Source organism: Pseudochaenichthys georgianus, chromosome 23 (assembly GCF_902827115.2).
Source record: "Pseudochaenichthys georgianus chromosome 23, fPseGeo1.2, whole genome shotgun sequence".
Classification (NCBI taxonomy): domain Eukaryota; kingdom Metazoa; phylum Chordata; class Actinopteri; order Perciformes; family Channichthyidae; genus Pseudochaenichthys; species Pseudochaenichthys georgianus.
Genome location: NC_047525.1, coordinates 25,419,604 through 25,446,234, shown reverse-complemented (window position 1 = coordinate 25,446,234; position 26,631 = coordinate 25,419,604). Strand labels below are relative to the sequence as shown.

At 41.4% G+C, this 26,631-nt stretch overlaps 1 protein-coding gene across 3 annotated transcripts; it reads right to left on the bottom strand.

The window, feature by feature from the left end:
• Positions 1–47: 47 nt before the first annotated feature.
• On the bottom strand, positions 48–26,238 carry mkln1 (muskelin 1, intracellular mediator containing kelch motifs). Of its 3 annotated transcripts, none has more exons than XM_034112399.2 (18): positions 26,150–26,238; positions 24,626–24,695; positions 21,874–22,016; positions 20,724–20,812; positions 20,532–20,641; positions 17,410–17,602; positions 15,923–16,051; positions 15,702–15,767; positions 12,516–12,628; positions 12,123–12,335; positions 11,412–11,633; positions 10,612–10,741; positions 7,664–7,811; positions 7,323–7,437; positions 5,981–6,120; positions 3,849–3,951; positions 3,683–3,737; positions 48–2,717 (listed from the first exon to the last, which is right to left on the bottom strand). In XM_034112399.2, exons 1-18 carry the CDS (start codon positions 26,224–26,226, stop codon positions 2,596–2,598), a joined length of 2,238 nt encoding a protein of 745 aa, XP_033968290.1. In that variant the 5' UTR covers positions 26,227–26,238; the 3' UTR covers positions 48–2,595. The 3 variants fall into 3 exon arrangements, with proteins under 3 accessions (XP_033968290.1, XP_033968291.1, XP_033968292.1); XM_034112400.2 differs by having other exon boundaries at positions 15,941–16,051; XM_034112401.2 differs by having other exon boundaries at positions 15,974–16,051.
• Between the last annotated feature and the right edge of the window lie 393 nt (positions 26,239–26,631).

Sequence of the window (26,631 nt, the reverse complement as noted above, 5' to 3'; positions counted from 1 at the left end):
CCCAGATGACCACTAGGGGGCAGAAACCCCACACTGGAGAGATGGGCTTTAAGAAAACCTGAACAAAATACAATCTTTATTCCTTATATACAGTACATACAATGCAATACTACGAGGTTTTCTACACATTAACTGATCTGAGAGTACCAGCCTTAAAATTCCCGCCCAGGGGTCGAGAGACGGGCAAAACGGAAAGAAAAATCTAATTAAAACAACATTTCATCCGTCAAACATTGTTGTGTGGAAGATATTTACTCTAAATTAGCAAGTATTATTTGGCATTGTGGTTTTTTTCTAACAAAAAGGTGCTTTTAATTCTTTTTAACGTCACAAAGTAAAGCGTGATGAGCCCTAAATGTTGTCATATCTTAAATAATTAGCATTTTAATGTTCTAATCCAACTTCTCTGGTGTCCTTTTCACCAATCTGTTTCCATGGAGTGTGTTTCAGGGCAGCAGCAACTCGTACAACATCCTCCTCCAACAAAACATGAACGCAAAAACACTCCCAAATGTTAGGAGTATTATTCAAGCAACGTCTCCATCGTCACAGGTTCAACTTTCCTCAGGATTCATTTAGAGAATCAAATGATGTGTCTGAGTAGCAGGACACCTCCCTGATGAAGTCTGAAATAACTACTTATCTCCCGTGTCAGTGAACACACCAGCAGGATGATTTAGATGGCAAACATGTCTACTACAGTCCAAGTGTTTTGTTAAAGTTTTCAATATGAATATTATGAATTGGAAGCTCTGCAAAAAGCAAGAGAAGCTAATGGATGAATTTTCCATCCTATTCAGGTATTTTTGTAGGCAATGTTGATGTCTGACTTTTAAAGAGGACCATAGCAATATTTTTTTTAGCTGTCATTTTCAACACTTTAGCGACTAGTCATGTGCTCTGAAAGGAATAGTTGGAATAATGTTAGGAAATTGCTGAGGATCAGGTGAGAAGAATGAGACTACCAAAAGTAAATGTAGCCACTGATGTAGCACCTTCAAAGCTCAATAATTAACCACATTATGTAAAAAGATCATAAGGTGTGGCGTTATAAAAAGTTTTATTTATATATGACCAAGTGCCGTAACCTAGAGTCTTGCTTTCACGGTGTTTATAAGTGATCTTTAGATTGCCTTTGGACTGAGCCAGGCTACCGGTTTCCAGTTGTTATGCTAAGCTAACAGCTAGTGGTAGCCTCACACTTAGCATACATGACAAAGAGTAGGCTTGATCTTCTCTGTAAGCAAGCAAATGTCTGTTTTCCAACCCCCTGATTTCCACGATGCAGCAGAATATAATGTTACATTTGTCCGGAAGGACCAGAAGCTAACGGTGGCTAATGTTACCTTCACTGTCGTTGGATATTTCAGTTTCTTCCCATTATCACATAGGCTCACTTTAACCTTACTTTTTCAAACTTAGATTTCACCTGCAAGACACCAGAATGCTCCTCAGCTTCAACAAGTGCATAACAAAGTTAAATAACTGTATTAAATGGGACTAATAAGTTCACTTGTGCGGACAAGTTGACCTAGTAGTTTTAAATGCATCATTAAACATCTGTTTACCCGATTCAGTCATAAAAGGACAATTAAACCCACAATGTCATCACACTGGAGAAGCTTCTTTTTTTTTTTAAATAACTCAAAATGCCCTTTCCACTCTCAAACTGGCACCAGCACTTCATTTACAAACGCACACCGGCTGCTTTAATACCTCCCAATAAGTGAAATGTGGATTGTTTGTGGACCCTGACTTTTTTGGTAAATAGGAACAAATAAAAAATCCAGCACAGGATGCGTCCAATGCCAAAAATCTTCAATATGTATATTTACATATCCTGTACACCCTTAGAATGAAGTCCATTAACTACTGAGGAAAATAAATGTTACTTTACCTCGAGTGCTCTGTAGTATATATGCACATTTACCAACCAATTTGACAGGGATAACAACCGAAAGCAATACAAAAAGGTATATTTAGATATATATTAAATTCAATCTCATAGAATCATTCCTCTATTGTAACTACAACACTATTCCATTGTTTTTTTAGCCTCTGCATGGCTGACACGATCACAAATAGGGGGCATATGTTGCAGAAAAGCAAGTTTAACAGATAATCCAAATGAAGGTTTGGCGGGAGATGCTGAAATGTGACCGAAGGGACAGAAGAGTTGGGAAGCCACTTCCTGTTTCACGGTCACACACTTCTGCCTTCAAATCAATTAACAACCAGTGGAGTTGAACTGAGAATCGACCTGAACACATCGTCTCCAAATATGTGGACACGGCGCAAAAGTTATTGAAAAAATAACGTAAAAAAATTGAAAACAAATGCGTGAATTCTCCTTTTTGGCCATTAAGTTTCTGAGGTGGGAAAAGATTCTGCGTGCTCCGAGAACCAGCAAAAGAAAAAGGTGAGTTCTGTGAGTTTCCCTCACTGAAGTGTAAAAGTGTGTGTTCTCGAGGCTCATCAGCAGGGGGCGCAGACTGACAGCAGCTCGATGATGATGGTTGAATCCCACAGGAAGGTTCAGGAATAGAAAAATAAGTGGTCTCTGCCTCCTCCGGTGGGCGGGCGAGGTATTTGGGGTTAGAGCGTGATGAGGTCCACCAGGTTGCCCTTGGGAGGAGTCATGCTGTCGGGGAAGAAGTTGACGAGTGTGTCGAAGAGCTGCGTCCTCTGAGCGTACGTCTGGTCCACGTCTGAGAAACCTGAGAGAGAGGAGGGACGTTAAAGAATATTTGTACTATAAGACTACCCTCATAAAAGGGTTTACGAGTAGTTTGTAATTAATTTATTAATTAGGTTGTGAACACTTTATTAATCATTAATAAGCTTTTATAAGACATGAGAGAAACAGGGCAACGGTGACCGGTCGCTTGCCAAATAGTGAGCCCACATTCATCTGTACTGCCAAGTCTTATATTGGCTACTTGGCTTGTTTCTTCATCAGCCAGCATCCTTGCTATCTGTTGTTCACCGAGTTGATTCTCGCTAAGTAGCCAATATACGGCTTAGTCCTCTTGCCAAATAGTGAGCCCACATTTATCTGTCCTGCTAAGCCTTATTAGAAATGGTAGTAACTCATTAATAAATGGCGATTTGTTTCACTTTACAATAAGGCTCCCTTTTGGCAGCTATACATGTTAGTAACTCGTAAATAAATGGTCATAAGAGATGCCAAGAAACATCGAGATGGAAGGGGGGGAATCAACTCTGTGAACAACAGATACCAAGGATGCTGGCTGATGAAGAAGACGAAGTAAGCTAGGTAGCCAATATAAGGCTTAGCAGTACAGATAAATGTGGGCTCACTATTTTGCAAGATGACTAAGCTACTTAGCTTACTTCATGTTCTTCATCAGCTAGCATCCTTGGTATCTGTTGTTCACCGAGTTGATTCTCGCTAAGTAGCCAATATAAGGCTTAGTCATCTTGCCAAATAGTGAGCCCACATGTATCTGTAATGCTAAGCCTTATATTGGCTACTTGGCGAGAATCAACTCGGTGAACAACAGATACCAAGGATGCTGGCTGATGAAGAAGACGAAGTACGCTAGGTAGCCAATATAAGGCTTAGCAGTACAGATAAATGTACTGATCCAGAACATCCTGGATGAAAGTGGTCGAGATGTCCTTCGTGGACTCCCGCGTGGTGTTTTTAATGAACACTTACCCAGTGGGATGAAGTCAGAGCTGGACTTGAAGAGCGCCGAGGGCAGGAGCTGGAACTGAAGCCCGAAACACATCCGTGATCAACAAACAGCATTAGCAGCGACTGGAACCCCCAAAAAGGAATCTTGAGAGAACACTAAAGCGTGTCTTTAATGCTAATCCGGTACCTCTTTGGTCTCGTCGGGGTCGGTGTGATCCACGGTGAGCGAGAGGTCGTTCTGCAGGTATTTCAGCGCGTTCAGGGGCTCCGACTGGGCTTTCTCCTCAAACCTGACCAATGGAAACACACCAATGGTAAACATCCATAAACATTCATCCGATTGCATTTTGCTAATTACTTATCTAATATATCATTTACTTTACTTTACTATTTATATCTTGTTTGTATAACTTGCTTATATTTCACCAAAACCATTTTGTTACATTTTGGCACATTTCTGCAGACTCGCCTCAGGCCTCGCTGAGGAGAGGTGGGTGAAACGAGTGATGTCATAAATGTTGTATTCAATATGTTAATAGATTGTATAATATAGGTTCATGTTGTACTTTGTTCAAGTCATACTCGTTTGCAGTTAATATACTTATATTCTGCTGCGTATAAATGTAATTTATAATGTGCAGGGCATCAGACGGTGTTTCCAAAGTTCCAAAGTTTAGATATGCTAACGGAGCATGTGGGTGGTTTTTATGGAGTTTCCCAATCTCTGTTTTCTTCCACTGAAGGTATCGATGGAGAAAGCTGGTGAAGCCATTTCCTGCTGTAATTATATTCTGTTTTGTACATATAATTAATCCTGGCTGGCAAGAAAGAAGTTGTTTTATTTGATCACACAACACAGAGATAAATGTGGCGTCAAACCAGACCGGTTACACATCTCCAAACAGTCTCTTGCACTATTATATGTCCTATATATATATATATATATATATATATATATATATATATATATATATATATATATATATATATATATATATATATATATATGTTTCACTGTTCAGGGTTCCTGCAGGTTTCACCTACTTGAATCTAAGACTTTTTAAGACCACTTTGAATCGAATTTAAGACCTATTTTACGGCAAGAAAGTATGAAGGGAACTTGCTATGAAAGAAGAAACACGTCCCATAATTACGTGTGTGTGTGTGTGTGTGTGTGTGTGTGTGTGTGTGTGTGTGTGTGTGTGTGTGTGACAAGAGCTATAGTCAGAGCTCTGCTGCCTTCATGCTTTAGCGTCCACAGCAACTCCGCTTTTAGGGTTGACGTAGACCCAAACGTCCCCCGGTGTTGTTGCGGGAGCTGCTCCACTAGCTAACGCTCCACTAGCTAACGCAGCACTAGCTAACGCTCCACTAGCTAGCGCTCCACTAGCTAACGCTCCACTAGCTAACTCTGCACTAGCTAGCGCTGCACTAGCTAGCGCTGCACTAGCTAGCTCTGCACTAGCTAACTCTGCACTAGCTAGCTCTGCACTAGCTAGCGCTGCACTAGCTAGCTCTGCACTAGCTAGCGCTGCACTAGCTAGCTCTGCACTAGCTAGCGCTGCACTAGCTAACTCTGCACTAGCTAGCGCTGCACTAGCTAACTCTGCACTAGCTAGCGCTGCACTAGCTAACGCTCCACTAGCTAGCGCTGCACTAGCTAACGCTCCACGAGCTAAAGCTGCACTAGCAAAAGGTGCAGCGGGCTTCAAACGCGTTCCCTCCACTGGTTTCAACCAAGCACTAAATTCGATGTTTTCCAACCAAACTGAACTTCCCCATTATATATTTGTAAGTAGATTCGAAGATACCCGAGTTTCAGACTGCCGCTAGCTGAAGCTTGGTTGGTTGCTAGGTTACTAGCTGGGTGTTCTCGGATAAGTGGCCGGGGGAAACAAAGTTACTGGTTCCATGTTGATTTATTTCAATACAGCTTGTTGGGGGGAACTGAAAGGCTCTTACCGTACTGGTTACTTTGCAGCTCGGACATTTCCCCCCAAACACATTTAGACGCGATCGCTACACAGAAGTACCTTTCACATCCCATCATTTTTAAGACCTTCTAATTATTTTGGTCATATTTAAGACTTTTTAAGGCCTTGAATTCTGATTATCAAATGTAAGACTTTTTAAGACCCCGCAGGAACCCTGACTGTTAGAGGAGCATGTGACCTAAGTTTTTCCTTGCCATGACTCCACTGTCATGACAGTAAAGCCTTGAAACTTGACCTGCAGTTACAACAACTAAACACTAGATGGCAACAAAGCAGGAAGAAAGCCACGGCTCCAGAGTCATGTGATGAAGCTGCTGCACCCCACCTGTATTTCCTGATCAGATATCTGCAGTGGCGCAGCAGATATTCCTTGGAGGGCCGACACAGTTTGAGGGACCAGAAGTCGTCCAGACGCATCTTGGGAGAACAAGACTTCCCGGGGTTTCCACCAAACAAGTAGTGCACCTGGACGCGGAAAATAAAAATGAAATACACACCAATTAAAACTATAATACAAGACGTAGATACTTGTTATTGGGGTCTTTAGTTGAATTGGATCATGTGGATTTTTGGACATAGGTAAACACATTTGTCAACCCTTTAGTTCAGGGGTGTCAAACTCAATTTCATCGTGGGCCACATCAGCATCATGGTTGCACTCAATGGGCCGGTTGTGACTTTAAGACTTTATAAATATACATATATAATATATTTAATATATATAAAATAATGTATTATAATACATAACTTCCTCTGCATTGGATTATTACCAGATAGGGTAATAACTTCATAATTAACTACGTCTGAAAGCAGAAGTCCAGGGCAAATAATTGCAAGTCTCTTCAGTGCGCATGTCACAAAACAAGATGCATTGTGGGAGATGTAGTTCATGGGCAACGTGCTCCTGTAAAGTGGCGTGTAACCGTATAATAAACTTATTATATTCTTTGTATGCTCTTGCGGGCCACATTGAATTAAGTCGCGTGCCGGATTTGGCCCCCGGGCCTTGAGTTTGACACCCCTGCTTTAGTTGGTTGTTTAAACATTTTATTTATAAGAAACATTGCAAGGATTGGCAACATTTTGTATCTTGTACTAACACCGTTATGCACTCATGTTTGATTTGTGTCTCTCCTCGTGACCTTAAGGTTGGAAATCTCTAATTTAAGACACACATGTTTTTGTGATTCTCTCCAAACTTGTGACTCTATTTCGTCACAGCTTTGTTTTACGATGAGTTGGTCGTACGGACACGGATAGGAAACCCCTCCATCTCCTGACGGTGTTTTCGAGTTGCTCGGAAACACTTGTTGATTTCAGCTCGGACAGAGACGTGCAGCCAGATGTGAGAACAAGCAGCTCAAGAGGAGACGACGACGCGATAAATACAGATCTTGAAAGCTGAGCTGGATATCGCCAGCTGTGTGTGTGTGTGTGTGTGTGTGTGTGTGTGTGTGTGTCAGCTGTGTGTGTCCCCCAGCTGTGTGTGTGTGTGTGTGTCTCAGCTGTGTGTGTGTGTGTCTCAGCTGTGTGTGTGTGTCCGTGTGTGTCCCAGCTGTGTGTGTGTCCCAGCTGTGTGTGTGTCTCAGCTGTGTGTGTGTGTGTCTCAGCTGTGTGTGTGTGTCCCAGCTGTGCGTGTGTGTTTCAGCTGTGCGTGTGTGTGTTACCTTGTGCATCTCATCGTAGACCAGCTGGTGTGCAAAGCGTGGACACGGCTCCTCCTCCTGAAGAGCCTTGCTCGGGTTTTCTTTCACTGCCTGGTCGTTCTTATAAACGCAAGACCTGAACACACACACACAGTAAAGAAGAGGAGGAAACTAGTTAACGTGTGTTAAAACACACACACACACACACACACACACACACACACACACACACACACACACACACACACACACACACACACACACACACACACACACACACACACACACACACACACACACACACACACACACACACACACACACACACACACACACACACACACACACACACACACACACACCAGTTGTTGCGGGCGATGTCGTAGATCCAGAAGGAGTTGCGTACGTTCTCCTCCCGTTTGTCTTTGTCCTTGCTGAGCCCCGACAGCACGTGGATCTCGTCGAGCTCGGGGTCGATGGTGGCCCTCTGCGTGAAGCCCGTCATCGGCACTGTGGCGCAAAAACAACGAGGGGTTAAACTCGGGGATCATTCACTGCTCCAGCCGACCGGATGCAGCCGGCGTAAGAACCTCCCGTTCATACGCGTGTCTTCATTTCGGTTTTTATCCGCAGTGAAGACGCTTCTCTTCGAAAGGCGCTTCTCTTCGAAAGGCGCTCCGCCATCGAACACGCATCGACTTCGACCGACTTCAAGCTGGATGTGTGGTCGGATTGAACCCGTTGTGGAAACGACAACACCCGTCTGTCTTCAGTAAATGTTGGCTCACACGGAGAAACATGACGAGGCGCTTCTGACATGCTGAGCCACGGCAACGGGTTGTTATGAGAGGCAGGGAAAGAGGGAACTGTTTGTGCTTTCGGCTTCCTTCCAAGACACATTCTGTTCCTTCTCGCTTTCTTTCACCCGTCGTGAACATTTAGAATTTGTTCATTTCTCTCCGTCTGTCTCTGGGAGATCAGAGACTATTTATACCGTGTTGAAGTGGATTTCAGATCTCAGTCTATTTCTCTATCCGGGAGAGGAAGAGCTGGTCGTCTCTTCTCTGACGTGGCGTTTATTACACTCTGAACTAGGGCTGAACGATTAATCGATTTTAAAACGTTTTTATTTTGTGTCAGTCCTCCACACCAATCAGAAGTGCTGTGCTCCACATGTACCAGCCATTGTTAACCAATCAGAAATGGCCCATGATAGAAGGTGATAGACAGATTGATCCAATCAGCTGCCAAGTATTTTTGAAATGCTTTTCCAAACGGCTTCCAATGGAGCTTTAGATGCTTTGGTGAAACCGTCTGAGTCAGGTTAGCGATGCTCCATCACGTGTTTCTATCACAGGGTGAGTCTGAAACTGAAGCTCGACTTTAAAGCAACCCAACGGAAGCTTCATGTAAGTTTAGTTCTTTCACTCGTAGCTCGATGATACGATACGTTGATACGACCTTCCTAGCCGGAGATACGGCCGCATTTTAAAATAAACTTCCGTTGGGTCGCTTAAAAACAAATATCGCAATATCTGTCAGAAAAATCGCAATTAGATTTTTTTCCCTAAATCTAGGAGCCCTGCTCTGAACACAGCAGCAGGAATACCGAGACGCAGGTTAGTCAAACAATACTCATGAGGACACAGGGCAGCTACTCAAGAACATGAGTTGGAGGAGAGCCTGAAATAACCCAAAAAATGTACAGGAGAAAATAATAAAATAACAAAATAACAAAATTATAAGTATTTGGGAAATGTATGAGAATGTTTTGGTCAAACATGGGTTCCTCACATAAACACGTGTTTTAAGAACATGAACATGTTTAAATCTGGCTTACTGGCATATTGATAAGTGTAGTTAGCATCTTTGTTGATGTTGTTTGTTAGCATGTAGCTGGTTGTGAAACACACAATAATATCAGGTGGGATGTTTTGGTAGATATCAAAGGAAGCTTCATGGTCCAGGTAAACTCCACCATGTTTGCTGTTAAAACATGTTGCTATACTGATGCCAATGTGCCTTTCTGTAAACATAGACTGGTCTTTTAAAGTTGGTCTAATAATGAACCTTTTTGCGAGCCACAACCTTCACCTCTGGTTTTTTCAGATAAATAGACCAAGCGTGTTTTTAAGAGTGACTCTTCAGGGTACACGCAGGAATCCTGAAGTCAGATGTAAGTCATTTTAAGACCTTCTTTAAGACCCTTTCCATACATCTTAAGACCTCATCGCCACTTTCACGGTACGTCCACACAGCAGCTTTTCAAAAATCTTGAAAATCTTGGAGCTGGGCGTGTTTGACAGCTTGGGGATTTTTTGCGAGCAATGTGACCAACAACCAATCACATGAATTTCCCGCCCCCGACATACAAAGCAAAAAACCCCGGGGATTTTATGCGAGCAATATATATATATATAAACTCCCCAAACAGGCGAAACCCTACCAGTTCCACCCACTGTCTCTGCCACCTCCCTCCATGCCTGGTTCCTCCGGTTTGTATCGTTAATAGTTCTGGTCGTAAAGAACCGGGTGATTTGCTACCGTAATTTCTCGTTTGGAATATGAGGAAATGAACTGCGGTCTGGTTCTCCCTGCTTACACGCGGTTTGATTGGCTAGCGCTTCTACTGTCAGATTTGTATAAACGTGTTTGATTGGCTGGCGCTTCCAGCTCAGCTTCAAAAGTTGAACATTGCTCAACTTTTGAATCCTGGAAATCCTGGAAATCTTCGCTTCGCTCCCCCACAATGCAGTGCGGCGAAAAGCGAGGCGAAGTGACATCATCCCCATTCAAAGTCAACGGGCAGAGAAGCGGTGGAAGATTCTTCTGAAGCTGCTGTGTGGACGTACCGTGAGTTTTAACCGGTTACCTTGGCGACACACTTTACCTCACATTGGCTATATACAGTATTGATTGTCCTTCCTCCTTATCTTCCAACCATTTGGACGCAGACTTGCATTTCCCCATAACGATGTTGCTTAGCAACCGGCGTAAACGGACCTCCGCGCGCTATCAAGCAGTGAGCGCACGATGTCCTGTTCAGATGACGTCACACCCAACGGGATGCCATCAATAAACTACAGAATCTCACGACACACCTACGCAGTGACTACATTCAGGCAGACTGTGGAACACAACCTCTCTGGACCATTCAGATACTTAGTGAAAACAAGATACAACATGTAACACTTTGGGAAATGCCGTTTAATAGCCTTCATTTTCTCTAAATTGATTTATCTACTTTTAATACTTTTTAAGACCCCGCGGACCCCCTGCGGTTTAAAAGATATATGTTGTTCTTTCTTACCCATGCCCGAGTCTTTCTTGGTGCCGTCAGATATGATCTCTACGTGGTCTCCGTCCACATCGTAGCTGAAGAAGTCGTTGAGGTACGTCTTTGACCTCTGACCTCCAAACACGTACAGACAGCGGTTTCTCTGTTGGAAAAGGGGAAGATGACGAGGGAACAACAATAACTCTGCACTCTTGTGTGAATAGACGCAACATGTTCATACAAATGCACAGCTTTTTACTGAGATATCTTGTTTCAATAGTTACTTTTTCATTATTTAAATTTGTATTTTATATTGCCCCTGTGTGAATCCTGTTTTTCACTCTGACCCTGTTGCTGCTATTAATGCCTGAATTTCCCCAAGGGGATAAATAAAGTTCCATCTTATCTTAATAATGATTATCATTCAAAATCAGAATACCTTTATTAGTCCCACAGAGGGGACATTTACATTGTTACAGCAGAAAAGAGCCAAAGACAGCTTAATGTTAACTAGGGATGCCAGTGATTATTCGATTATTCGTTAGTCTCCATAATCGAATATTATTTTTAAAAATCGATTTTATTTATATATTTTTTTATTATTATTTATGTATTTTATTTTTATTTTATGGCTTAGTTTCAACCAAAATATAGACTACTGCTAATAATAGTAATAGTATTAATAATTGTAAATACCACCAGTTGGTTTTACTGTAAACTTGGAGGAAGCCTGCGTGCAGAGCAGACTGCTGCTGCAGCACGCAGCACACCGCCCCCGCCCGAGATATCTATCGTGCTGAGACGAAAGTGTGTCTTCGACAGGTGTGACTCACGGTGTGGAAGAGCATGCAGTGTCCGATGCGGGACTGGACGTCCTCCGGCCCGGCGTTACACGAGTCTTCCCTCAGCAGGCTCCACGTGGCGGCCTGGCAGTGGTACGCGTACAAGCCGCTGAACTGAGGCTCCGACGTGCGGCTGTCCTCGACGCTGCCGTTACACGTCAGGATGCGACCGCCAAACGTGTAAATCATGTGCTTCTCCGAGTCCATGCACATCTGCAGGAAGGGGAAACAGGAAGTGTGAGAAGACAGGAAGTCCTCAGACCTTTACCTCAAAAAGAACATCTGAAGAAAGCCCAGAGTTAATGGGGATTCATGAGAGCTATGTCTTGTATGTTCAATTAAAGAATCAAGATGGCGGCGGTGTATCTATTGATTGTTGTGCTTTTATTCATGTCTTAATGTGTGCATAAGTATACATGTGTCTTTGATTGTGTATATATAGGTATATACATATTTGTATATATTGTTTTTGTATTCGGGATGGTGGGAAACGGTATTTCGATCTCTCTGTCTGTACACACAAACTGAAAGATTGACAACAAAGTGGACTTTTAAAACGCAGAGAAGCAGCATTTAATACGGTGCCTGAACGCATCACACAGACAAGGCTGCTGCTCACACCTCCTTTGTAGACTCCCTGTGTCTTCAAACAGATATTTAAATGAATCAAAAGAGCTGTAAGACATATTTGTTGCGTCCTACCTGGTGGTCAAACACCAGCTTGGGCCCTCCATCGGCGGACGTGTCCTCGCTGAGCAGCGTCCAGGTGTTGGCGTCGATGTCGTAGCGGTAGAAGTCGCTCTTCAGAGACTTGCTGTTCCTCACGCTGGAGTCCAGGTAGCGGCCCAGAGTGTAGATCTGACGTCTCTGCGAGTCGATGCACATCTTGTGGCACGAACGAGCACTCGGACCACTCTGATTGGTTCACAGGAGACAACATGCAGAGCTGCTGTTTTAAAATGGGTCTTAAAGTGTATCCATGAGCAGTGGAGAAGTTTAAAGAGGAGACTGAAAGAATTGTTTACACATATTAAAGTATTAAATATTCATTAGTGTCTTTCCTCGTCTGAGATTTGACAAAGTGTTCCGCCTCACCTCCTTCTCGGTGTCTCTGGAGATGCAGACCCACTGGTTCTCCTGAACGCTGTACGCCCAGAAGTCAGCGAGGTCCTGAGTGCCGTCCCAGCCTCCAAACAGGTAAACAGTTTCTGTTGTGAGAAAGTAGACAAAGCATGAACCCAACTCTTCATCATTTCATTCTGCTTTAGAAAACATAGCACTGCCTGTATGGAGGTCAATCAATCTTTGTTTTTGTTACTTAACTTTTTAATGCTATTTTATTTCAGAAATATTTTGGACTGTTTATTTCTTGTGTCTTAATTTCTCTTCTGTACATTGCCTCTTTTTTATGCTGCTGCAACACAAACATTTCCCAAATTGGGATCAATAAAGTACATTTATCCATCTATCCATCCATCCATCCATCTATCTCTCCATCCATCAATCTATCCATCTATCTATCCATCTATCTATCAATCCATCTATCCATCCATCAATCTATCCATCTATCTATCCATCTATCTATCTATCCATCTATCTATCCATCCATCCATCTATCAATCCATCCATCCATCCATCCATCCATTCATATATCTCTCCATCCATCAATCTATCCATCTATCTATCCATCTATCTATCCATATATCCATCCATCCATCCATCCATTCATATATCTCTCCATCCATCAATCTATCCATCTATCTATCCATCTATCTATCCATCTATCTATCCATCTATCTATCCATATATCTATCCATCCATCAATCTATCCATCCATCAATCTATCCATCAATCTATCCATCCATCCATCAATCTATCCATCAATCTATCCATCTATCTATCCATCTATCTATCCATCTATCTATCCATCTATCTATCCATCTATCCATCCATCTATCCATCCATCCATCAATCCATCTATCCATCTATCCATCTATCCATCCATTCATATATCCATCCATCCATCCATCAATCTCTCCATCCATCCATCCATCCATCTATCAATCCATCTATCTATCCATATATCTCTCCATCCATCAATCTATCCATCTATCTATCCATCCATCAATCTATCCATCCATCAATCTATCTATCCATCTATCTATCCATCTATCTATCCATCTATCTATCCATCTATCTATCCATCTATCTATCCATCTATCTATCCATCCATCCATCCATCCATCTATCAATCCATCTATCTATCCATCCATCCATCCATCCATCTATCAATCCATCTATCTATCCATCTATCCATCCATCCATCCATCTATCGATCTATCTATCCATCTATCCATCTATCCATCCATCTATCCATCCATCGATCTATCTATCCAAATTCAGTTAAAAAAAAAATGTGGATTAAACATCCGGGAACTCAAGGAAAAGCAATTGATTCTAGATCAAGTCAAACCAACATCGATCTAACACATATGTGACCCGCTCTATCGAAATCAGTCGGAAGTCGCAACGGCTCATTTCAAAATAAACGTGGATCTGCGTAAAAAACTATTTTTTCTGGGTTCGGGTGTTTTGTTTGATTTTAAACAAACAAAGTCTTGGCTTTCAGAATATGAAACTTTTATTTCCAAACTCACACGATAAATACATTCTTTAAGCTTGTAAAGGGAGGATGACAGGCTCTCTTCCGCTGCGCCGCCCCCCTCCCTCCGGCTGACATTATGAATGATGGCGTATAGTAATCATAGATAACACGGCAGCGTCCGTTACAGTTTGTTTTCATCTGATTTCAAATAAACAGAGTCTTGGCTTTCAGAATATTAAACTTGTTTCGGCAAATTCAGATGATAAATACAGCTTTGAAGCTTCGGCATAATTACAAGCGGAGAACAGAGTAACTTGACGTCACAGCAAGCACAACAACAGCTGTTTCTCGTGAGGGTTTTCCCCGGGAAACAAACGCAAAATTACACAAACACACACGTAGCTACACACTCTCGCGGGCTTCCCCCAGACCAGTAATCCAAACAAAAATATCTTCCCTCCGTAATATTTTGATCATTTGCTGATAACCAATCAGATCGATGGATTCCAGAGAAGAGGAAACTTTGAAGGCCTTTTTCTCAAAATGAGGACTCGGTGACAGTCATTATATAATGTGACGTATTTCGCTTAATATTTGGAGAACAACAACAACAATCCTGATATCATCAGAAAGCTAGGAATCTCCTCTTTCCAGCAGTATACAACTCAAAATGTGTCTTCGGGTCAATGCGACTGATTTCGAAAGAGCAGGTCACATATAGGAACTGGGACAAGGATGTGTAAGAGAACGTGGTGTAACAAAATATTTGATTTACTATGATACACTCCTACACTCCCCACAAAACAAACTGCTAAATCAAAAACACAGAAGTCACCGTGTAAGTCAGAGGGATGAAATAACTTCTTCCAGCGCTCTCACAATGCAGGCTTTTGGTTTTAGATCGCCAGCAGGAAAGTACAGAAAGTACAACATCGGCTGATACTAAAAACAAAAGCGTGTCTCAGTCCAAAAGAGAGTCTTCGCGAGCTCTTAAAAAGGAGATTACTTCAGGACCTTTTCCTTTTAGAGAAGGGCTGAAGGTCGGTGAGGGTGCTTAATTTGATTAAACAGTGATAGAGTTTCTGAGTGTGCGTAGGAGGATATGAGTCAGGGAGCTTCGGTTAAAAAGCGGAGTCATAACAATGGCTGCCTGGGTCTCACCCAAGCCCCCAGGAAGTGCTCTGGACTCTGAGGGAAATATTCGTTGTGTCCAAACGGCGGTACTACAATTTCCGTATCAGTCCGTGACGTCACCCGGCCCAGGTAGACTTTTTCTCCCCCATTGACTAACATTAGGAAAGAGACGTCTGTAAATCAGCGGATAATTGTTTTTTAACTAAATAAACTACCCAGTATGAACTATTTTTCAATCATTAGGTCCTTAACGTTGTAAAATGCACTAAAAGCCGAATCTAGATATATTTTCTCTCTCCATTCATTCTACTGAGCCGAGAGTGGGAGCTCGGGGGGCGGGGCTTAAAGGGCGCATGCTCTGTGAGCGCACATACGGGTTCTTCTGCTCCGACAGCCAGGCATGCTGGGTAATCCGTGGCGTTTCACTCTCAAAAATATCAGGCCATTTTGTCCTCATGCGCCAAAGAGCAGCTCTCAAAGGGAAGAGCGAGGCCCCGCCCCCCACGCTGTATCCAGTTCTTATTAAACATCCATGGTCTCACCAGTCTGGACGTCGATGACCATTTGATGTCCTCCCCTCATCCCGGGCCTGTTGTCGTCTCCGTCACCTGCAGAGAGAAGAGGAAGGAGGAGGTGGAGCGTGAGGAAGATGAGGAAGAATGATAATGTTGAAGAGGTGGAGTGAGCAGAGGACAGGAGGGAGTTTTAGCTACAAGGCCACGGAGACGTCACATGCGGAAATGTGATGGGAGTATTTCCCCACTTGAGTAGATGGTCTCACTCGTCATGTCGTCTCGGTTGATTTCTTGGGTACCTTTGTTACATTTGGGGATGATCTGACTCCACCGGGGCTTGTACTCCTGCTGGCTGATGTACTGGTTGAACAGCCCGTCTAGAAAAAGATAATCAAATAAACCAAAATGTACAGTTACTGCAAGCAGAAACTGATACGATGATATTTTATTGTGAGGTCAAGTCTGAAATGTTTCTTGCATCACAGCAGCTCCATTTGCAACATCGAACCAGGACAGACATCAAGATACGATACAAGAACATTTAACATAATCACTGAAGGACTTTGTTCATCGGAACTCTTTAGTTCTGATGAACCAACACACCGGAATAAGTCCCCGAGGGAGGATTAGGCAAATGGAGCCGCTGACGTCACTTCTTCTTCTTCTGCTTTGGGTTTACTGGCAGGCCGCAAACCACTTCACGGCGTATACTGCCGCCCAAAGTCCCCGGCCGGAAGTCCCCGGAGTTGGAGACTGGCTTCAGTAGAAGCTGCTGGGACTCCCAGCAGCTTCTACTGAAGCCTTCCGAGTAAATCGCCAGAACGCCGACACCTCCTCATCTCCACCGCTCCCATGTTTGCTTTTGTGTTGCCATAAGTTAGTCTCTCTGCGTTTGTGGGCTGGGCTAATGCTAATGATGCTAATAATGCTAATAATGCTAATAATGCTAATGCGAGGAAAATAAAATGGCGGCTTCACAAAACGTTTTGGGAGTTTTACGGGGCGTGGTTTGCAATCCGCCCAGCCAATCAGAAATGGGAACCTTTCTCCCATGAAAGTACCTGTTCTAGTTCCAGATTTTTTTGGTGTGAACGTGTGAACGCACATTTTTGGAACTATACTGCGAAAAGTACTCTTATAAAGCGCCTTATGGTTTTATGTTAGGCTGATTCTGCTTCTCAAAAAAGGGCTGAACTGCAATCTTTTAGCTTGAGATTTTCCACTGGTGGAGCTTTTTGATTTTAAAGCAGTATATGAACACGTGTACAAAGTAGTATTGCAAAACTGTACAACAGTCAGAATCACAGATGTAAAAAACAGGAGAAGAATTTGTCGACTCGCCCCGAAAGACTTAAGGCGGCGGGAAAAGGAATTCTTTGTGCTGGAGCCATACAAAGATGTAGTAATTAAACATTTATCTATATTTAATTACTCAATACTTATCGTTATAATGCGAGTTTAAGTCATTCTTAATGCTTATTTAGAAGGCCGTTTAGGGCACCTGGTGATTATGCGGAAACACAGGAAAGGCGAATCCATTGTTCTTTATGTATTGTATTTTTGGGATACAATAAAATAAATGCACAGAAGATATTGTTGCCTGGACACTGAACATTTTTCCTGCGTAAGATTTGCTTACCGGTGCCCAAGCAGCCGTTTCATTTGAGTAAAATTGTCTTGTTATTTCTTTATTTCGCAAAAAAGTAATCTCGACTCTCGATCCATCAGGTGTTACCTCCCACAGCTTTGTCGATGAGCTCCTCACAGTCGTCGAAGTCTCCCTGCAGCACCAGGCGGTCGTGCAGGTAAGTCAGCATCGGATGCTCCAGCTCTATGCGGGTCTTCTTCTGCAGCGACTCAAAGGCCTCGGTGTAGTTATGCTGTCGGAAATGCTTCAGGCAGAGGCGGATGGCCTCCTGCTCTCTGTACTGCGAGGGAACAACGGAGAGGAAACACGTTAATGCAGATATAGAGAGAACGACCACAGACTCAAAGGGATTAGCAGCAGACGCCCTTGAAATGTTTAATTTGGGTTAACTGTCAGCTTTACTTCAAGGGAATTTCATTAGGATCACTGTTGATGTTTTATCTTTATTTTAATATTGTTCTAATATCGTTATGTTTTCTGTCTTTGTGCTATACAAATAGTGTATTATTATTTGCATGGAGAAGTTCACTCAGAGGTGACAAGACATACATTTAAACTCAGGCGACACTAAATGATATTACAAGCTTTTACTTTTTAGATGCATGTACTTCTTCTTTATCGAGTATATCCTGATTTAAAAATGCTTAAGATTGTTTTTAGGTTAACAGGATAATATTAATGCCGAGTTTTCAGACTTGTGTGGTAATAACTGCGATCGCAGTTATTAACGTGGTGAGTATAATGTTTACCACGAGGAAGGAGGGACAATACTTTACAGATAATCAAATATATCCATTAAGACAGCACTGATGAATTTAAGAAGCGTGGCTATTTTTTATTTTGCTAAATGAAAAGAACAGATTTTCTATTCAGTAAATAATGGATCAAAAAAGGCACTAAACAAAACCTAAAAAATTGCAACGCGGTGTCAATAAAACCTCTTTAATTATCGCCGTTAAGCTTTTTGATGGATGTGGGATTTAAAAGAAAAAGAAACAAAGATTTATTGGCTTAATACATTACATCAAGCAATGGGATTGAAAATGGAAATTGTTAAACATGACTTTTTCCCATTAATGTGTGACTGCGGAGTCTTTGTGTGACTTTCATCAACACTGCCTGGTTTAGGGGAGAATTCTGCTACAATTAAAATGTTGAAAAACTTGACAAATCCAATGTTTTCACACGAGTTTGATGAAAGGAAACTGTGTGATTGCATCAGATGGTAAAAGTACACACATCCTTTACTCAAGTAGAAGTACAGTGTTTAAAAATACTCTTTGAAGGCTTTGAAGTGTACTTCAGTAAAAAGTACCCATAGCTAGCAGCTGCTTTAAAGAGTACCTGACCTCCCTTTATATTAATAGAACAATAATGTCATCGTTAGCTAATGAATGTTTCCATGCTGAACAACGGCAACATGACAACGTTTCCATTGGTCCCTCTTCTTTAGAGGAGACCAGAAAGTGATGGAGACACGGATCGTGTTCCAACCAATAGGCACGCAGTGACTCTAAAGAATAATGATCACGCACCAACACACATTCAGACTAAAGGAACCAGCTGTTTGGGAAATGAGAGAAGTAGAAAGTACAGGTATTTGAGTTCAACATGTAAGAAGTAGAAAGTACAGGTATTTGAGTTCAACATGTAAGAAGTAGAAAGTACAGGTATTTGAGTTCAACATGAGAGAAGTAGAAAGTACAGGTATGTGTGTTCAACATGTAAGAAGTAGAAAGTACAGGTATTTGAGTTCAACATGTAAGAAGTAGAAAGTACAGGTATGTGTGTTCAACATGTAAGAAGTAGAAAGTACATGTATTTGAGTTCAACATGTAAGAAGTAGAAAGTACAGGTATTTGAGTTCAACATGTAAGAAGTAGAAAGTACAGGTATTTGTGTTCAACATGTGAGAAGTAGAAAGTACAGGTATTTGTGTTCAACATGTGAGAAGTAGAAAGTACAGGTATTTGTGTTCAACATGTGAGAAGTAGAAAGTACAGGTATTTGAGTTCAACATGTAAGAAGTAGAAAGTACAGGTATTTGAGTTCAACATGTGAGAAGTAGAAAGTACAGGTATTTGAGTTCAACATGTGAGAAGTAGAAAGTACAGGTATTTGTGTTCAACATGTAAGAAGTAGAAAGTACAGGTATTTGTGTTCAACATGTAAGAAGTAGAAAGTACAGGTATTTGTGTTCAACATGTAAGAAGTAGAAAGTACAGGTATTTGTGTTCAACATGTAAGAAGTAGAAAGTACAGGTATTTGTGTTCAACATGTAAGAAGTAGAAAGTACAGGTATTTGAGTTCAACATGTAAGAAGTAGAAAGTACAGGTATTTGAGTTCAACATGTGAGAAGTAGAAAGTACAGGTATTTGTGTTCAACATGTAAGAAGTAGAAAGTACAGGTATTTGTGTTCAACATGTAAGAAGTAGAAAGTACAGGTATTTGTGTTCAACATGTAAGAAGTAGAAAGTACAGGTATTTGAGTTCAACATGTAAGAAGTAGAAAGTACAGGTATTTGTGTTCAACATGTAAGAAGTAGAAAGTACAGGTATTTGTGTTCAACATGTAAGAAGTAGAAAGTACAGGTATTTGAGTTCAACATGTAAGAAGTAGAAAGTACAGGTATTTGAGTTCAACATGTGAGAAGTAGAAAGTACAGGTATTTGTGTTCAACATGTAAGAAGTAGAAAGTACAGGTATTTGTGTTCAACATGTAAGAAGTAGAAAGTACAGGTATTTGTGTTCAACATGTAAGAAGTAGAAAGTACAGGTATTTGTGTTCAACATGTAAGAAGTAGAAAGTACAGGTATTTGTGTTCAACATGTAAGAAGTAGAAAGTACAGGTATTTGAGTTCAACATGTAAGAAGTAGAAAGTACAGGTATTTGTGTTCAACATGTGAGAAGTAGAAGTAAAAAGACGTCAGAAAAATAAGTAGTGGAGTAAAGTACTGATACCAGAAACATGTACTTAAGTACAGTAACAAAGTATTTGTACTCCACTACTTCCCACCTCTGTATTGCATCCTTCGTCATCCTGCTCAAGGACATGTGTTGTTCAGGGAGATCTCGGAGGTAGCTTTTCTAATTAAGCGTGTTTCTCGAGCCCTGATTCATTCATCCAATTACAGAATCCCGCCTGCTGAAGCTTTAATCCACTTCTCACGTCTCTAACCTCGAGGCTATCGTCGGTTGCTCACCTTGCTGTACCAGTTGAGGCAGGGCTGCACCACGTCAGGATCTTCGATACCGTGCAGCTCAATGTACCAGATGCTGAAATTAAAACTGGGACCCCAAGACATCAGGGGCACTGTGAGCAAGAGAAGAAGAAGTGTCAAAAGAGAGACATGTTCACCACGTATGAGACCGAGAGAAACCCCGTCTGCTCTCACCTATTTTGACAAATCTGCAGGGAAACATCTGCTCATCAATCTTGTGCTTTAAGGTGAATGTTTCCTTATTGTAGTCATTCTTAAGGCCACTGGAACAGAAAGAATAAAATAATCGAAACATGCAGCTGGTCGATGCTTTGAAAGCAGCAACATGTACTTACAAGTAGGGCTGCTCGATTATGGCAAAAATCATAATCTCGATTATTTGTGTCAATAATTGATATCACGATTATTAAAAACGATTATCCATTTACTTTGAAACATCAATTTATTGAACAGTATGTGTTTAACAGTTGATTACCGTGAACTTTAAGTATAATTGAACTGAAAAACCAATACAAATTAAAAAATTAAATAAAAGTAATAATAATAATAACAAAAAATAATCGTTTTATTTCGATTACGTTGTTTTCGTAATCGTTGCAAGCCATAATTGCGATTAAAATACGATTAATTGAGCAGCCCTACTTACAAATCAGATAGACAAAGAATAGCTTAGTCATCTCTAAATGCTTTCCTACAAAACAGCTCTTCCAGGAATGTGTGATCCAAGTACGTTGATAAAAGTATTACAGTACATTTCGGATTGCATCAAGTATTTCCAGAACATACAAACTGCAGTCTTTGCTCTTCTCTCCGGTCCGTCTACAGCAGGCGGGGCCCGTCCATTATGTTTCATGAGCCAATGTTTTAAAAAAGTCATTACAGGCCAATGTGAGAGAATCAATATTAGCCTTTTTCCCCATTGTTGCCCATCCTGTCAAACAGCGTGTACAGAAGGCTGACGGTGACGTCTTTCCAGTCACGTATACACAAATGTTCCAGTTTGAATATTAGCCGGACAATTCAAAGCAGAAGCAATGCTTAATCGGTCATCGTGCCATTAACTTCCTGCAATGGAAAACGGCTATAAAAAGGTCAATATCGGTGCCGATAACAATCCGCTGGTTTCAGATTAAAACTAGACGGCAATGATTCAACTTCCTTGCAGATGTATTACTGCTTAGGTTGTCCATTACATCAACAAGTTTCAAACACTTTCTCTCCCACAAAAAGGTACAAATGGCTCTGATTTCACACCGAAGCCGCTCAAAGTCTGTGTAACTATGACACACAAACAGTTGTACTTACGCAAGCATTGACACCTCACCTGGACAAAAGCTCTGTCATGTTTTCTTCACTCATCCCGCCAAACACTTTAAACTTCTTCAAGTTGCACACGTGAGTCTTCTCATATTTTCCAAAAGTGATGCTCTGAACAATCGCCGGCCTTTCCAATTTCAGGATTAAAAACTGCAGGAAAAGAGAGAGAGAGAAAGGAGGGAGAAGATATGAAGTCAATCCGACTACAGCCGGGTCAATCTACTGCGTCAGGCAAGTGCAGTCTGAGGCGAGTCCACACGTCAGCGGTGCTCGAACAAGCCAGGACATGCAGTGATAAATCAACAGTGGCAATTAGGCCAGAACGAGAGGAGAGACCATCGAGAAACGGTCACTGGTCGCAGGCATTTAACAAAGCGCATGATTTCACATCCTCTCATTAAAGACAGATATTCGATGCACTCAATTCCTGCTGAATCCTTAGAAACTCTCCTGCCAGGCTTTGATCTGGTTCCTCGGGCCCAGTTTGTCACGATGCAACATGTGATGGTAGAGCCTGATCTCGCATTAAAACTCCATTTGTCTGTAACGAAATACGTACAGCTCCTTCTAACCAGTTAACCGTCGTTTCGAAAGGCTTCATTTCCTTTTGCAATACCAGACAACCTTCAGACGTAACCTCTGCCAGACACAACACTACTGAAGAGTTCAAGAGACGGTGTGGTAAAACTACTTTTTTGTTGTATGAAGAATGCAGACAAACTTGCGTACTAATGAGCAACTCGTCAATTACATAATAAAACATATTACTAAATACTTTGTTTCCTCCAAAAAATAATTTAATTACACCATTTAAATGACGGTCCAGGAGGCACACTAATTGATGACATTATTTTGCCAATTATCAGAAAACGACATAGCGATCACTAATTTGAAATCTAGTGTCACATACAGTGCGGTTTCTATCTTACACTTACCGTACTTTTCGGACTATAAACCGCGACTTTTTCCCCCATTTTTTTTGTACCGCTAACGGCCACTAGAGGGAACCTCCTAAATCTATGGATTTTACAGGTAAAATTAACCACCTTTAACACTACGGGCTCTAGGACCGGTCCGCGCCCGCCACCTCTAAGCGGCGGGCTCCAGCAGGAAAAGCCAATAGAGTCTGTCTGCAGACCGCAGCAAGGAGGCGTTTCCTATAGGGGGCGTTTCCTATAGGGGCGTTTCCTATAGGGGCGTTTCCTATAGTGAACGACGGGAGCCGGCTCTCGCCCGCGAATGAGACGTTTTTTGTTTTGTTTTTGCGGAGGGATCTAGATCGGCATGAAGGCACATTATGCAATGTGCAATGTGGACATTATCCCGCTTATTACACATGGCCACATTCTCAACAAAGTAACGACATGACTCCCAATAATAATTGAAATGCTTTTATGGATTTAGAAAAAGATTTTATTGATTTAAAAAATAGTTTTTTGTATTGATTTAAATTGACATGCATCCGCTAAGAAAAGTAGTCCGTTGTTACTGTTTGAACTAACGTAACAACGGCAGGAACTGCTTCGATAGCGTTTTTGAGGAGCTTTTTGATTACAGATTTGAAAACATCGTTGCTTGCTTTAAAAGTAGCACAATTCATTATGTCAAACCTTGAAAGATATCCCTGCCCTAATGCCAAAAGTAACTGGCAACTATGTCGCCGTAGCTATGATGTCTGTCTGGACCGCTGCGTAAAAAGGAGGGTTTCTGACCCATTACTTCTCTTCCTACTTTTTGTCCCCCTCTTCTCCCCGCTGCAGCCTAGCAGTTGATCTCAAAGCACGCTCCCCTCTCCTGCAGGGAGAAAAACTATATTTATATACTTTATATAGGTTGATACAGTAGCCCCTTTTTTTAAATAGTTTTTATAGGTGTTGCTATCTGTTTTGTGTAGCGTGGTTCTACAAGTAAGGCAATGCATTCATTGGGTGGTATCAGAGAGTTACACGGGTCTGTAAATGCAATGAAAACAATTGGCCACAGCAAATAATTTATATTAAACATGTAATTTTTACTTTTGAATACTTTAGTACAAAGGATGTCTTGAATAATTTAAGTGATATATGTGTACACATATAAATAATTAGTCAAAACAGCGCTACATTTGATTTAATTAAAAAGGTACAATATGTGGTAAACTGAAGAGCCGAAAGAGCCGGCTCTTCTTGGTGAGCCAAATGATCCGGCTCAGCAAGAAGAGCCGGAATTCCCATCACGAGAACAATGACTTCTTCTGCGAGGATTTATAAAAGCAGCTGGATAAAAAAAGTTAGGAAACGCCCCTATAGGAAACGCCCCTATAGGAAACGCCTCCTTGCTGCGGTCTGCAGACAGACCCATCTCGGAAAAGCTGGAGGCCGGAAAAGAGTGAGACAGGTAGCGCGCCAAAGTAAAAGTGGAACCGAGAGACAGAACGAGAGCAAGACAGACGGACAATTTAGCTGCTGCGGCTCATATGCAGGTGCGCTTTATAGTCCGGAAAGTACGGTACACTTATAAGATCACTTTGAATATACAGCATCAACTCTGACCTTTGTTTCACATTTCACATTTCCCAAAAAAGTCAAAGGTCGACTCGGGGCCAACTTGACCAGACCTGAGCTTCTTAAGAAAGTGATACTGATATCAACCACCTACAATATAAACAAACATGGCTCCCTAAAGTGGACAATGTGTTCTTAATGCACACGTCTGGCTTCACCCGGCAGAGAGGGGTCAATTGAATAAGAGAGAGTTCGTGGAAATAGCAGACGACCTACCTGTGGAGGGTAGTTGCTCTCAGACGACCACCTGGAAGACTGATCATTAGGTTTGTCCACCAAGATATTCCTAAGAAACAACCAAAGAGAAGTGCAGAGTGTTTTCATTCCTGTCACAGCTATGATCTAGGAATCACATTTCATTATGGGGCAGAAAGCGAGGACGTAGGTGTGTTTGTATTGACTTGCAGTAACTATAAAGCAAGGTATATAAATACTACTTATGCAGGCCTGATATAACGTCAGTATAAGCTAGCACACCGTTGATGTTAACTAGCTGCTCCATAGTTGTTCCCTCTCCATAACCATGAACAACCGCCACCTTGCACATCTGTGATGTATATACCATCATATGTCTCTGCTCTTGTAGTATAACTATAAGTACATTGCTGCAGTACTTTGGTCTATTATAGAACATTGTAATTGTCCAGAATACATTATATTGTGTTTTCTTTGTGGTATTTTGTGTCTTTTCTACTGTGGATATCTTAATATTTGCAGTTTATTTTATATGGTATTATGTTTATACTTTATTCCACCTTTTAAAAATACTTTAATGCACTGCTGTTGTAACAATAATTTCCCAATTTGTTATCAATAAAGTATCCATCTGTCTGTCTGTCTAGATACAATTCACATCAGCTAAAGCTAGCCTGTATCTGATCGAGTGCTGAACCTGTAACATACATACACATTTTCATTTTAAATTCAGTAACTAATAAGAGTGTTTTGTTTAACTTCCAGTAATCGCTGACACATGTCTGATTGGTCCCATATTGACATGCTGAACCAGCAACAGGCACATGATGTGAAACTATGCGGGACATCACATGTTAACATTTTGAGTGTTTATCTATTAATATCATCTTTAAAATGTGACCTTTTAATGTATAACACAATGTGCCTTTAGCCGGTAAACAAAGTCATTAGCTGTTGATGCTAAAGCAAAGCTATATTTGTTTAGATAGCTAGTTAATGCTAACTAACTGCTAGCTCATGAGCTAACGTGGACGCTCGTTTTTGACATACTATGGTGCCGGACTGAACATAGCTTAACCAAATTTATAAAAACATGGGTGTTTAGACAAGAAACTAATGTTGGCTAAGCCTTTTAGGGTGAAGCTGTGAAGAAACTGCTGAATACGTGGCAAGAAATGCTCCAAAACAAGCTATAATCGAGAAAATTGACGTAAACAAAGCACCCTGGCAGTTCAAAAGAGACAAACTCCTATTAATTGAATGATGTAATTGACAGTGATGAATACTTATACATTCAAATAGAGCTAAAGTGAACATACAACCCATTATAATCTACTGTTTACAACAAACTGGCGGTAGATTATCAATACTAAACGCCCCTACTGATGCTAAAAATGCTAATGCTAGTTAGCTCAGACGGCAGACGAGCTAGGCCGATCGGGCCCTGCTGGAACAAACAATGGTGCATGGAAGCGATAAAAATACCACTTTTGACCACAAAATGATGTGCATACGCCGGGGCCAACTAGCCTGTTTATTACTCACTCTGGTAAATATGTAGAGGAGTAAGAGCTCCATTTAAAAACGCCGAAAGTGAGGACGCTCTCTGGAACCACAGCCATCTTGTTGCAGAAAATAACAAGCAGACAGCGCGAGGCAAGAAGCGGGCACTGACAGCTCTTAAAGAGACAGTACACACTGTTTGATGTTGTTGTTGTTGTTGTTGTTGTTGTTGTTGTTGTTGTTTCACCTTTATTTATTCAAGAACATAATGAATATCATATATATTGTATAGGAAAAAAATCGGATTCAATATTTGTTAAATACACAATTACTTTTGATAGCCTTTTTATGTAATTATTGGTAAAAAAATTCATAATTAGGTTTGGAGTCAGCCCATTTTTTTAATAAACATGAATTTTCCGTAAATATAAAATGAACTGTACAAAAAACAACAACATCTGCAATCAGACTATCACCCTGTTTGGTTTTGCATGCAATTGAGTATGCAATATGATGCAGTTACT

Coding starts and splice junctions, on each gene's coding strand:
- mkln1 (XM_034112399.2), bottom strand. CDS start 26,226: ATGGCTGTGGTTCCAGAGAGCGTCCTCACTTTCGGCGTTTTTAAATGG. Junction 22,017..24,625: donor AGAGCAACTACCCTCCACAG/GTAGGTCGTCTG, acceptor CTTTTCCTGCAG/TTTTTAATCCTGAAATTGGA. Junction 7,812..10,611: donor CAAGAAAGACTCGGGCATGG/GTAAGAAAGAAC, acceptor TTTGCGCCACAG/TGCCGATGACGGGCTTCACG.